Raw genomic sequence first — 14,686 nt, forward strand, 5'->3', positions numbered from 1 at the left:
GGGAAATGGATGTTTTCAGGGCAAAGCTACTCAGGTGACCTTTCTGTGATGGGCACAAAATCCAGTGCCATTTTGATAAAAATGGGTTAAACAAAAAATAAATAAATAAAAACTAAGAAACAGTAGCAAGTAGTAACATTATAAGACATCCACCATGCCCCTTGAAAACTCTGAGCTAGACAGGTTTGTTTTAGAACTAGGCCTGAATATTTGTATTTTTATATATTTCTCTCTTTCTCCACCTCTCTCTCCCTTCTTCCCCCTCTCCTCCTTCTCCCTCTCTTCCTCTATTTCTCCCTCCCTCTTTCTCTCTCTCTCCCTCCCTCTCTCTCTCCCTCCCTCTCTTTCTTCCTCTCTCTCCCTCTGCAGATGGCCTGGCTGCTCTGTCTTTCTCCATCAGTTCACTGACCTTGATTGGCATGCTGGCTGTGATCACTTACACGGTGAGTGGACAGGAGGGCTCCCGCTCCGTTGATTTGCATTCTGCAAGCCGAGAAGGGGAATGAAAAGAGAGCAAGAGAGAGAGATAGAGAGAGAAAGAAAGAAAGGAACATAGGAAAGGGGGGAAAAGAGACACTGTCCAAAAGAGAGTTTTGTGAGTTGCCAGGCAAACGGCTTATGGGGACACGACCTGCTTTCCGCTTGGTTTCCGAATGCGGGCGTTCAGTTATGAGTGTTGGATAGGTAGACAGCTTGTCAGAAAGCTGGGGAAAGAAAGTGTGCAACGGTTTTTTGTAGTTGTATATGCTGTGGCCAAAGCCATACAGGTATAGCTGCCACAGACCTCTATGTTCAGAAACATTAGCAAGCGTAGAAGCTTGAGTGATTCCTGACAGGCTATGAGCTGGCAGAAGGCAATATAAACGCTCACACCATTGTCAGGTGAGTAAGTCAAGGTTGATGACTCAATGTTCCTCAATGTACCTCGCGTGGCTCGCAATTTGCTTTGCTATAGATCTCCCAGCGTGCAATTCAGCTCATTTCACAATGTTATCTCTAACCTGCCTCCCCCCTCCCCCATACGCACACACACACACACACACACACACACCCTCCCCCCCCCCAATCCAAGGCCCCCTGACCAAACCTGATCATGCCACAGTTGTGTCGTACTCGTTGCTACCTGGCGATGGCGTGCCGCCGGTGAGCCTGTTTTTTTGCAAGCCGTCGGGTGGGTTGGTGTGGCGGAGAGGAGAGGAGAAGAGAGGAGGGCGAGCGTTCTCGATGATGGAGTGGCTGCCTGGCATTAGTAATGTTTTGTGATTCTTGCGTCGTGGGCCCCTCGCTCGCGTCTCTCTCTCCCCACGCCACGCCGCGCCGCGCGCTGTCACGCCCTCACCTGAGCAGGGGCCTGGAACGTGATGTATAGGGTGGCCCGCGCACCGCCGCCCGTAGCCGCCGCCTATTTATATATCTGGGGCTCAAAGGCCATTAATATATGCCTGTATTTTGATTCCCTCAGCATACTGTAGCTGTCTGCTGCCTGCACTCCATCCCCCCCCCCCCCCCCCCCCCACACACACACACACACACCATCCCTCTGCCAGGTCCCAACGCAAGAAAAATCGACTGCGTTGTAACACTCGTTAATGTCATCCATTTTTCACAGCTTCTATTACCCCTGCTAGACTGTGAACATCTCCAGTGGTGCTTGCGTCAGAGAGGGAGAATCATAGAATAACACCTTGTGAGGGGAGAGAAGGGGGGGAGCATATAGGGGAAATCAACTTCCAGACAAAATGGCTGCGGTGGACAACCCTGGCATCCACCCAGTTCAAAGCGAATGTCGGGAGCATTGTGTCGGCCTCAACGCGAAAAAAGAGGAGAGCTTGTCAGTAAACATTACACAATCGAACGACAAAGTTGCCGAGCCTATCTCCCTTTGGTGTGGCTAATCCTTCCCTCCTCTGTTCCGTCTCCTCTTCCTCCTCCCCTCCCACCCACCGCACCCGTGGTCTCTTGTGCCGAGCCGCGCAAGGCTCACTTTAAAGCGTCGATAATTACCCGGCTACACCGATGCTCATAATGCGCTCGCCGCGGCTCGCCTCGCCTCGGCGCTGACCCCGTGTTGTTCGCGGCTTCAAGAGCGGCCCCGCAGCCTAATCTAGACTCCTAGCGCGCCTTTGTTTTTGATGTGTTGTGCTGAGAGAGAGAAGAGAGAGAGAATAAAAGAAAAACGATAAAAAACAGGACAGCCTGGGGTTTGTGGCGTATCTATCTAGCACTGTCTCTAACTTCCCTTTGTTCCTCTTTTTACCCCTATTCTTTTTACCCTCGCTTTTCTTCTGCTGCTTTTTCTCTGCTCTTCTGTGTCCATCTTTTCTCCTTAAACATGTCTGTTCTTTTCCTGTGTCTGCTGGAGCTCTCACTTGACCCTCTGTGTGGCCCACAGTATTCTGATGCCTACAGATAGCATTCCAAGTCAATGTGCTTTAATCATTTGCAGATTAGAGAAGATGATATGAACTATTCTGAATCCTTTGACTTGAATATGACAATGGCCACCAAATGAAGGGTGTACTAGTGTAGAGAGAATATGTCAGACTTTAAGTTAAAAACACACATGCCCGTGAGGGAAATTTGGTCTGGATTTATCCCAATCTGTGAATTAGTGAAACACACTCAGCACACAGTGAACACACAGTTAGGTGAAGCACACACTAATCCCGGCGCAGTGATGTCTGACGCAGAGCATGTTTGCTACATGTAGTGTACTGTGGTAGGGTAGGTTTACTGTACTAAATGAAAGGGTAGGTGATTTAAACAACACACCTGTTTTGATGCAGTCTACCTCTGAAAGAATATATTTTGCTATGTTGCACATCGCGCAGTAGCCTTCGATATTTACTGGGAGTACTTTGAGTCAGAGTGCTGAGCTTGACTTGAAGAATCCCAGATAAATACAGCTTTTAAAGTACAAGGTCATCATTAGGCCTCTTTATCAGGGGCTTTTAGCACGGAGACTCCTCTGCTCTTCTGCTGTATTTCTTTACCCCATTATAATTACTATCACATGCTCAAATAGCATATACAGTTATCCGCATGTTAGACTTAGTTGGATATAATTAACATGGTTTTGTGATCATCTATAAATATATAATTAAGTATAATTAATCTAGGTCATTTTTATTTATTTTTTTCACTAATAATAAAACAACATTCAAATTGATGGTCTTCATGTCAGAGCTCCCATTGCTCACTGATGCTTACTCACACTCCCCCATTGGTCCTCTCCTACTGACCTTGGTGACCATGTCACAGCGATGGTCTTGCCCCCCCCCCCATCTCCATCCCATCCTCCACACGCCTTTCCTGGAAGGGGGGCGATTTATCAGACAGAACTATGTGTTGTTATTATGCATGATTAACCTAATGGAATCTAAGTGATGGGCCCCATATGCGAACCCTTTGCAGCGTAGTCCTGCCCTGGCGGGGTTAATTTATCACCCGCCTGTACTCCGAGGTGGCCACTCACTCTTAATTCAAGCCACTGGCCCGGGATGTAAACTCCATATAACAACACGGCACGGAGCAGAGTGGACGCCCGAGGAGCCCACTCCACTCTAGTAAATGCACATGCAAGCACTTCCAGACGTCCCCCCTTCCTACTGTTTGGTGGAGTGGTTGTTTATTTATTAATTTATCTATTTGGCCAGCACAACACTTTCAACAGTGTTGGGAAATTAAAATTCCACCAACGCTGGTATGCTTTGGAATCTTTCGGCCTTATTCGTGCTCTGAAATATGAATTGCCACCCTTTGGCGTTATTCGGGATCTAAAATACTTAAGGCTAATGGCAGTATGGTTCTTGTCTGCTGTCAGGTTTCCTAAAAGGCTTTTACAGGGCTAACTGCAGCCATGCCCAAAAGGGAACTGTATCTTTCTTTGCCCTCTCGCTTGAACCTTTTCATATTTACCATATTGCCTCCTGATGGCAAGACAGAGCCAGCTGCGCAATGAGGTTTGAGGTTTGAGCTTTTCGTTTTAGCTAAAAGAGAATTGCTTTTTTAAATTGTAGTTCATGCAAAAAACGTGGACATAACCACTTCTGCTCAGCTGAATGCTTGTTGCCCTTTTGAAAATGGGAAACAACCATACTTTGCCTACACCTCACTGTTTACTGTTTGTTTTCAAACCCTTACTTCCTTGTGCCCTATTTAGCAGATTGTGATGGCATTAGGTTTTGTTTGGATGCTTTTTGGACAGTAAAGATGCTGATTTATACAGTGAGCAGCATAAGGAGCACACGCATGGGCATGGGCGAGATGGCGTGAGGTGGAGGCCTCTTTTGTGTGTGTGTGTGTGTGTGTGAGAGAGTGTGTGTGTGTGTGAGTGCAGTATTAGCATAAGCCATTAGGCACTCACACACAGAGTTGCCGGCATCGTCCGCACACTCCCTCACCCGTGCCAACGCTTTTGCAGCAGTCGTTTCGTTTCAGCTCTTCCCCTTGATCTGGTTTTCCCATTGCCTTCCCATCACCACCACCACCACCTCAGCCACTCTCTTCCCCCTCATCCTTTGGCATTGTCTTCCATGGGGTGGGGGGGGGGTTAGTTTACTGTGACACGCTCCATAGCCTGTTGACACTTTGCCATCCTACTCAGAGGCCACTTTTCAAGGTTTTTGCACCGGAAATGTGTGCGGGGTAGGGGATGGGGTGAAAGTTGGGCAGTGAAAAAAAAACACCACTTTCTCTTCTGTCATGTCATTTTTAATGAAATGAAGATGATATATTTTTATATTTATGCTATTTGACCGCTTCAGATTTGCTTGCTACTGCTTCGTTGGCACCATAATATGCAAATTCCAGGTCATCTGTAATGAGGGCATTGCACAAAACAAAAATCCTATTTAATACACTTCCACTGTTCATTTCGCCTTTGAGATGACATTACAATGAAAATGATTGGCTCGGTATGACTTTTTAATGTGATTGTGATATTTGCATATGCATATGGGTGTATATCACGGCCCCTTATAGCATATCTGAAGAGAGAGCTAGGGCTATGGGCATGAGTGCATGAGTTGGGGTTGGTGAGATGGACTGGTGGTCACTGGTGCGTTTCAGTCCCCCATGGTGGTGCCCTGCAGTTTCAGCCAGTCAGCCTTCGTACCAGCCAGCCAGCCAGCCAGCCATCGCTCCCGGCTGGCCCCAGCGCTGTGATTTAAAAGCCTGGCTGGTGTGCTGACTTATGGCCCTCGCGGCTCCATCTTGCGCGCCCCACCTCCTCATCCACCCTAAATCTCTCCAGCTTGAAGACGCTGATATCGAATGAAAAGGTGAGGAGATTAATTTTCTCTGATTTAATCACAGGCCAGTAAATTGACCTGGGAGGGCGAGATGAGAACCCCCCCCCGCCTTCCACACTGTAATCCCACAACTCCCGTCCAGTACCTGGGGGGGGTGGAGTGGCTGTTCGCTAGGTGGAGCCTACTCCACATGGCACTGGCGTCCAGTTTTTATTAGTCGTGGTTCTCCGTTGGTCTCCATCTTCTCTTGATGTTCTTCAGCTGCTCACACAGCTATATTCTTCCACTACCTCAAAAATTATTGCCTGGCTGAGCGATCCCCATTTTTGAATACGTAAGGCCATCACCGGTGGGCTATCCTCTGTCTTTCATTGTCCTCTTCCAGTAGAAGCTCCTACGACTAATGTTAGTCACTATTAACCATTTGGTTATACCCTGCTGTTGTCGAAGATATCATTATAGTGAGATATATAGAGCACATGCAATCTGTTCCACATCTGCCTGTGCTAGCTAAATTGACAGTGCTATATTTGTTAGGTGCGAGTAAACACAATTACTTCCTTAATTTCCTTTCGCATAATCTGACTGTATTTAATTTCCGAACTTCCCAGGGACAAATGGTAAAGGGAACTCCTAGGACGCCATCTGTCATGGGTTCCGCGGTCATTGCTTGTTGACAAACATCGCTCACTGTAATGTGCATTATGCTCTTTGACCTGCAGGTGTCAGGGTGTGCACACATGGGAAAAATATCTCATTTAAAAGTCATCCGTGGGTGTTGAGCTCAAGAGCACAGGGAACAGTACCTAATGACGTTGGTGTGCACTTACCACACATGAAGAGCTGTGCCTAGCACACTTTCAGTATGGCCAAGGCCACTGGGAGCTATTTTTCGCCACGAGATCTAGAGTACCTGTAATCATTTGAGAGTCGGATCATTTGCTGCAGAGCTCGTTGAAGTTCAGAAGTTCCCATAGTTGTTGGCTTGTGGTGGAGCGCACAGTAGTTTCTTATCATCTCATCATTTACTCCATTTACTACAATGCTAAGATTACTGGTGCAGAGCTCAAGGTTGACTATGCAGGTTAAAGGCGGATGACTCCAGACAGTAACTGTGTTCTGTTTGTTCAACACATCTAATTGTTGGTTACTAGCTACTCGCACATCAAAAACAGACCCCCATACTGGGAAAGCAAAGCCCTAAAGCCTTACACATATCTCGGCTCGAGGAGCTGTGGAAGGAAAGGGCATGTATTATTCACACCCGGCCCAATCCCCCTACAAACCACACACACACACACAGGCTTTTCTTTGTTCCCGGAGCTACTTGGAAGAGTGTGTGTGTGTGTGTGTGTGTGTGTTTCACCCCACTGGCACCCCAGCCCCTCTCCTCTGTCCTCTCTCCTCCTCCCACCCCCACCCAGCAGAATCCATCTCTCAGCTAACAGCTCGTCTCTCTGCTTCGCCTCGTGCCCATCAGTGCATCTCTACCTGCCCTCTTTTTCTCACACTCCTGAGTCTGTCTGTGTGTGTGTGTGTGTGCGCGCACTTGCGTGTGTGTGTGTGTGTGTGTGAGAGAGAGTGTGTGTGATCATTCTCTCCTACCCCGGAGTCTTATTCTCTTGACCGTGTGGGAGAACACACCTGTTTCCCCTCTGCCTTTTTTCTCTCTCTCTCCCTCTCTCTCTCCATCCCCCACTCCTCCTCTCCTCCTCTCCCCTCTCTCTCTCACTTTCTCTCTTGGCTGGGCGGCTGAAGGGCAGGGAGAGTGGCCCGCTAGGGGGAGGCGGGACAGGTTCTCCTTTTATGAGAAGTGCTTGGTATTCAGAACATGGCTCCGGCCCTAAGAGCCCCATGATTCATTGCAAGGGGCGACATTGCTCATAGCAGTGATCCACAGTCCCGACTAATAATAGCCCAGCCTGCATTCGTCTCCCAAGTGACTCCCCCTCCACGCTACGCAACGCTCAAGAAAAAAGCTAGCAAAGTTACTTTTCTCTAAACCCCCCACCGACCCCACCCCCCAATATGACACAAAGAAGGAGGAGTGGATCTCCAGATACGTCTGCAGGAAAAATCTCTGTTTTTCCCCCTCCGGTTTAGGGGGTGTAATTGAACAGAAAGGCGTACTTGTTTCATGATGAAAACAGCCGACGTAAGAGTGGATATGCCCTTTAATGGTTTGAGTGAGAGTGAGTGAGTGAGTGAGTGAGTGAGTGAGTGAGTGAGTGAGTGAGTGAGTGAGTGAGTGAGTGAGTGAGTGAGTGAGTGAGTGAGTGAGTGAGTGAGTGAGTGAGTGAGTGAGTGAGTGAGTGAGTGAGTGAGTGTGTGTGTGTATTTCAGAAATTGTGTGTGTGTGTGTTGTTTGGCCATAGTGGCGGAGGGGGGGGGGGGGGGGGTGGCGGAGAGTGGAGAGTGCCAGCCTATTTTTTTTCTCAGTCCATATCGATTTGCCACCATGCAGGTATTGAAGATGGCTCTCATTTTTAATTAAAGTTCAGACACCTCATATTGTGCCTGCTAGGAAGCTCCCAGTCTGAGGCTCCAAAGAAGCTCAGAGTCCCAACGTCTATTTGTTTTTATTTATTTGTATTTATTTGATCTCATCGTCTGTATTCTTGAAAGCAGACCAGAAGAAATGGCTATTGATGTGCGCATTTAAGAAAACGTCTTGATTTATGCCACTTAAAAAGTCGTGCCACGGAGTCCCTTGTGGATAGTTCTTATTTATTTATATACTGTCCGCCTATGGGGGCACCAGTTCTCTCTGAGACTGCAGGATGTCTGCAGTCCCTGCCTGTGATCTGGTGCCTCTTTCTGTCACATGGGGGCACTGTTTGGCTTCAGATACTAACAGAGTGCTCTCTTCCCTCCACTCACACACACACACACACACACACACACACACACACACACATACACCCACACACAACCAGCTCTACCTCCTAGCCGCAGCCGAGCTCAAAATGGTCGCTACTCACCACCGGCACACACTTCCAACACACACGCGCACACACTCACATACACATATACGCACACTCGTACACACTCACACATACACAGTCACGCACACACGCAGACACATGCATGTGCGAGGCACTGCTTCAGATGACATCAGTTAAAGGGCTTTGGAGGCCAGCCGCTGTAATGTGATTTGTTGTGTGTGTATTTAGTCCCTGTGCATTTATGGACATATGTCACTGTCTGTCTGTGTGTGTGTGTGTGTGTGTGTGTGTGTGTGTGTGTGTGTGTCTGCAGAGGGTGTGTGTGTGTGTGTGTGTGTGTGCAGAGGGAGGAGGGCAGAGGGAGGAGGTGGGAGAGGAATGGTGTCAGTGGGCGTGCATGCATTACATGGGCATGTAAGGCCCGCGCTGATGACTGCTTGTTGTGTGTAATGACTCTTTGATGTACATCTTTGATGTATCCTCTCTCTCCCTCTCTTTCTCTCTCTGTCTCTTTCTCTCTCTCTCTCGCTCTCTCTCTCTCTACTTATCTCTGTCCATCTCTATATCTCTCTCACTCCCTCTTTCTTTTTCTCTCTCTTTTTTTCTCTCTCTCTCTACTTATCTCTGTCCATCTCTATATCTCTCTCACTCTCCTCTCTCTCTCTCTCTCTCTCTCTGTCTCTCTCTGTCTCTCTCTGTCTCTCTCTCCCAGGCATACGGCATGTCAGTGCTCCCACTCAACCTCATCAAAGGCACGCGCAGCGTCGTCTACGAGCGTCTGGAGAACACTGAGGACATCGAGGACATCGAGCAGCAGATCGAGAAGCTTAAGTCCAAGGTCGCGACCCTCATTTCCTGGATCAGCCTCTGATCACTTTGCCACTCAGCGATTCCATTGCAGATATCTTGTTCATGCCATTAACCAAACTACAGGCTACACGTCACCTTAGCCGTGGGTTGTAATGTTTTTCTCGTTGGTCAGTAGGTTGCTGTCATCCCATGTCAGAAATCAACATTTATCATACTCGAATCTCCAGTCCAACCACTATTAAGATGGCTGCTTCAACGGCCCTTATTAAATGTACGAACATATTCGAAACATCTGGTCCTCTAGCAGGTGGTTATCTTTAATCCCCTCCCTCTCCTCCCCTTTTCCTCTCTCTCTCTCTCCTTCCCTTCATCCCTCCCCATCCCATCCCATCCCTGCAGTGCGAGGACGGCCGGCCGCTGGCCACGCGTGACCGGCGGAACCTGCAGGATCTGGAGGCCAAGCTGCAGGTGCTCCAACGCCGCAGCCGCCACCTGGAGATCGCCGAGCGGAACTGCTGCACCAAGGTCGGCAGCGCCCTGCGCCCGCTCAAGGTCAGTGCCGCCAAGCCCGCCCGCCCGCCCACCTCCACGCCCACCACCACGGCCGCGCCATACGACGCAGCTCAGCGCCAACGCATCCATCACCATCACCATCGGCCCGGGCCCGCCACCGACACAGAGCCAGGCTTTTCTTTTGCTCCTAGTTTCATGCTTTCAAATCAGCAGGTCCTCCAGGCTTTACCTATGATTCTCTCTTTTTAACTCTGCTTTTTTTTTTCTGGTGGTGGTTTCAGCGAGAGCCCTTGTAGTCTGAAAGCTGTGAGCAATAGTTTCGTCAGGTTCGCAGAGCCTCTGGCACAATGTCAAGAGAAAGTTAAACGCAACACATTACACTGTGTGATTCGTAGGGGGAAAAATAGAGCCTCTCGTAGCATGTTTCACAGGGACAGGCACTCGCGCTTGATATTTGAAGGTTTATTTTCTTCCACTCTCTCGCTCTCTCTTGCCAAGGTGAAGCAATATGCTCATTGCTCGATAATGAATAATTTTTTTCAGGTTATTTTCTTTGATTCTCTCTCTCTTGCTCTCTCTCACTATCTCTTGCTCTCTCTCTCTCTCTCTCTCTCTCTCTCTCTCATTCTCTGTCTTTCGCTCTCTCTTCCTCTACTGTCGCTCAGATGTTGGTCCCAGATGAGTGCTGTAGTTGCCCCCATCTCACTATTTCTGTGTAGTTGAAAAGGAGACCCCACCCCTCTTGTTTTTCTTTGTTATTTATTATTGGGTGTGGTGATGATGATGATGCTGATGATGATGATGATGATGCCTCCCTCCTGCAGTAGCGCACAAGTGCTCATTGGGTAGCTGCTCTCTAAAGCACCAGCAGCAGATGCCCTGGCTGCAGGCCTTGGCTGTGACCACACAGCTGCTACTCAGGTGCTGGAGTTATCAGACCAGCCATCAAGGGCTAGTTGTGGTTCTGCTCTTGTTTCCTCCGGTGCCATGTCTTTGATCAAGGCTGGATTGCCAAAATTGCTGGCGTTGGAGTGCCATTTTAACTGGAGAACTCCTATTTAGAAAACTGACAACTTGCACTTAGCAGGGCTGCACTGAAAGAAATATCCTTTGGAGAGCCAAACATCAACACATACTCTCACACACAGTCACACACACATGCATGGACGCACAAACATGTACTGTATACTCTCAGCCTTCATCAAAACAATCATACACACACACACACACACACACACACACACACACACACCATTCACAATCATTCAGTGGTGTGGGGCATTGGGCACCTCCTCCATCATTGTGGCCTTCGCATCAGGGAATATCCTGGTCAATCAAGTGCAGATTGTGCCAGCACTCCAGCGGCCGGCGATCATGTTTACGGGCCTGAAATGGCCGCCTTGATGACCGCACTCAGTCACCGCACAGCAGCCGGGACCCACACTGATGAGTGGAGCGCAGGGGAGGGGAGGGGAGGGAGCATGCAGGCTAGCCCAGAGCACAGACCTCACCAACACCACCACCCTTCCTCCAAATGGACCTGATTGCTCCACAGCCCTCTCCCTTCCCCCATCCTCAGAGGAATTTCTTTCTTTCTTTCTTTCTTTCTTTCTTTCTTTCTTTCCTCTTGCTCAATTTGACTTCTTGATTAGGCTTTGATGGGCATTTGATTGCCTTAACTAGTGAATACAAATTGAATTTGGGTAGACCAACACCCCCCCCCCCCCGCAGATGATGTTAGCCTCCTGTCTGTGTTGCTCCAACCAAGATCAAAAGGCTCCCTTATCAGGGTCCTCCCAGTGAAAGGTTGATTGAACTGACTGTGTCTCTGAGATATATCAAGTGACAAGCGATGCTTGAACAAAGATGACGTGACTGACGTTTTTATTTTTCCCTTTTGCTCTTCCAGTTCATTTCTGAGTGCTTCTCGTCTGTGGCTTAGCCGTCAGTACTTTACTCTTTCAGCCCAGTCGTTTGATGCCTTTTTAAATATTGACAGCTATTGACACTAAAGAGACAGACATCTCACTTAGCTGGAGGACTTTGACTGGTGATGGAAGCTATGTAGACTAGAAGTTTACTAGAAGCCGGTTTGATTTGTTTTTGTGTGAAATTGTTTTGATTTAATGGTAAAAATCCAAATGCCTTGTTTTTAATTAGACTACTCAACTAAGTCAAACTGGGATACACTTTCTCTGAGTCCCAGTAGTCCTACTGAGCGCATGCCTGTTTTATTGCAACTGGTGTTGTAGCGGAGACCATGAGCCGCCCCCAAACACGCCTTTGCTCTTTGTTTTATTCTGTCAACACTAATTACTCCTGTCAAAGCATCTGTGGACACATATGAGGAGTGGGTTTGTGTTATTACGCCCCACCACGGAACACATATGAGGGGTGAGTTTGTGTTATTACGCCCCACCATAGAATCAATATTGTGGATCAGGGACCCCTGGTCATATCTACACACACACACACACACACACACACACACACACCTCCCTCGTTCTACTCCCGCAGGCTGACAGGAGTGAATCCTCGCCTCTCTTTTGCCCTCCTCTCCTCTCCTCCTCTCCTCTCCTCCAAAGCACCACACTGACCTTGGCAAAAAGCATTTAAAGCATGTTGACATGCAACACTGCGCCAAGCTGCAAACAAGCGTGTCAGGGGAGCCTGATGTTAGAGGGATAAAGAGAGGAAGAGAGAGATAGAGGAGAGAGAGAGAGGACGGCCTCAACATCACATCGGTGTTCCCACTTCCTCTTTCCACCCGCTCCCTGCCACACTCTTGTGTGCGAGGGCTTGAATTCCCTGTTAGCGGGTCAAGGGAGATGTTTGACAGTGTGTACACATGGCACCACAGTAATTTCGATGACAAATACAGCACAAGGCTGCCATCTAACCCTCCCCACCGAGCCGAGGAGAGGAGAGGAGCGCTGACAGTGGCAGCTCCACTATAAGTGGAGGCCTCAGCTAGTGTATGGCGCGCAGCATGACTTGACTAGCCTGAGCTGACTGCAGTGCTAAATGGGGCACCCTGGTGCTCTGGGCAGGCATGTGTTTTGTTGCTGAAACGGTCACTTTGCTTGAAGATGTCAAAGGTTGTCCACACACACACACACACACACACACACACACACTTAAAAAACTTACCTATAATAACTCACAGCCAACACCTTTTAACTTTGTAATTCATTGTAGTTTTTATGACAGCTGTCGTCTGGGGTTTTTTGGGTCTGTCTCGCATTTGACTCCAGCTCTCCTTGTTTGCAGTGGCTGTTTTAGTGTTTGTCCAGCTGAAGCACAAGTCTGAGCGGTCACTCTCTCTCTCTCTTTCTCTGCTGTCACCTTTGGCAGTGGGGCGAGAGTGGATGGGGACTGGCCATATGGCCATGCACTTACAAATGATGTGACCTTTAGGTTAAGCACGATGGGCCAGAGGGGACAGAGTAGGCACATGTTGCTGCCCCCCCCCCCCCCCCCCTAATCTTCTCTCAGACGCTTTCACACATGTAGACAGGCTCTCTAGTGCATTAGCGTGCTGACGCGCGCGCGTGTGTGTGTGTGTGTGTGTGTGTGTGTGTGTGTGTGTGTGTGTGTGTGTGTGTGTGTGTGTGTGTGTGTCTGTGTGTCTGTGTGTCTGTGTGTCTGTGTGTGTCTGTGTGTCTGTGTGTGTGTGTGTTTCCGTGCTACAGATTTTGCTGGGAGTTTTCTTCATCATGGTGGCACTGCTGTTTGCCGTGGCGCTGTTCATTTCTAAGTAAGTACTTTTAAATGTCACATAGCACTGCTGGGTTCATTGCACAGCCCCCCCATCCTCCTCTTTCCATCCTCCTCTTTCCATCCTCCTTCCTCCATCCTCCTCTCTCTCCATCCTCCTCTTTCCATCCTCCTTTCTCCATCCTCCTCTCTCTCCATCCTCCTCTTTCCATCCTCCTTTCTCTATCCTCCTCTCTCTCCATCCTCCTCTTTCCATCCTCCTTTCTCTATCCTCCTCTCTCTCCATCCTCCTCTTTCCATCCTCCTTTCTCTATCCTCCTCTCTCTCCATCCTCCTCTTTCCATCCTCCTTTCTCTATCCTCCTCTCTCTCCATTCACCTCTCCCTCCATCCTCCTCTCTCCATCATCCTCCTCTCCCTCCATCCTCCTCTCTCTCCATCCTCCTCTCTCTCATCCTCCTCTTTTCATCCTCCTCTCTCTCCATCCTCCTCTCTCTCCATCATCCTCTCTCTCCATCCTCCTCTCTTTTCATCCTCCTCTCTCTCCATCCTCCTCTCTCTCTATCCTCCTCTCTTTTCATCCTCCTCTATCTCCATCCTCTCTCTCCATCCTCCTCTCTCTCCATCCTCCTCTCTTTTCATCCTCCTCTCTCTCTATCCTCCTCTCTCCATACTCCTCTCTCTCCATCCACCTCTCTCTGTCCCTTGTTCTCCCTTGTCCTCCTGTTCCCCTGAGTTAAGAGAAAGAAATGTGAAATGTGAAATTCACCACCTTTTCTACCACATTTTTTCTTTTTCCTCTCCTTCCTCCATGGGACTGACGAATGAGTCAGAGAGTGCTGCTGACCCCAGGAGACGCCGGGAACTATGGGATAGGAGGGGTAGGGGACCAGGGAGGGGTGGCTGGGTTGGTGGGTCTGTTGGTCACTTTCATCATTAGATACAATGATACAATGCAATCTCGGCTAACTTTTTAACTACAACGTTTTGCATCCAGCTGGTAATGCGACATCTGAAAAGCCAAGCTAACTCTGTGGTGTGTCTTTCACTGTGGTGTTTGTGTGTGTGTGCTTGTGTGTGTTTAGTTTGGATAAAGCTCTGCACTCTGCCGGAATCAGCTCCGGGTTTGTCGTCTTCGGGACCAACCTGACCAACCCACTGAACGAGCTTCTGCTGGCCCTGCAGCCGGTGAGTGTGGAAGGGTTCGCATCATATGCTCCTGTCAACAAGTGTTTGTGGTCCTTATGAGATCCACTATAGATTTTATTTATTTTTTATTTATTTGTATTATTTGGCTAAAGACCTTTCTGTAAGCTTTGAAGTGCTCCTTGACTCTAGCAACTGTCTCCTTCATGAATAGACACTCATTGCAAAGTCTTTAGTTGTGTGTGTGTGTGAGTGTAACCCTTATGTAACCCACCCCGTCTCTTCTGACGTCACAGACAGCCCG

At 48.7% G+C, this 14,686-nt stretch overlaps 1 protein-coding gene across 1 annotated transcript in view; it reads left to right on the forward strand.

The window, feature by feature from the left end:
- The window catches only part of lmbrd1 (LMBR1 domain containing 1), an 84,727-nt gene that overhangs the window by 36,467 nt on the left and 33,574 nt on the right, over positions 1–14,686 (forward strand). Inside the window, exons 7-11 of the mRNA XM_076285378.1 lie at positions 370–443; positions 8,910–9,035; positions 9,407–9,559; positions 13,213–13,277; positions 14,322–14,424. Coding sequence (XP_076141493.1) covers positions 370–443; positions 8,910–9,035; positions 9,407–9,559; positions 13,213–13,277; positions 14,322–14,424 — 521 coding nt within the window. The remainder of the gene's footprint in view (positions 1–369; positions 444–8,909; positions 9,036–9,406; positions 9,560–13,212; positions 13,278–14,321; positions 14,425–14,686) is intronic.

The sequence above is a fragment of the Alosa pseudoharengus genome, unplaced genomic scaffold (assembly GCF_046254945.1).
Source record: "Alosa pseudoharengus isolate Yale_2024_CS ecotype anadromous, Long Island Sound unplaced genomic scaffold, YU_APseudo_1.1 YU_APseudo_1.1_scf_15, whole genome shotgun sequence".
In the NCBI taxonomy this organism is placed as follows: Eukaryota; Metazoa; Chordata; class Actinopteri; order Clupeiformes; family Clupeidae; genus Alosa; species Alosa pseudoharengus.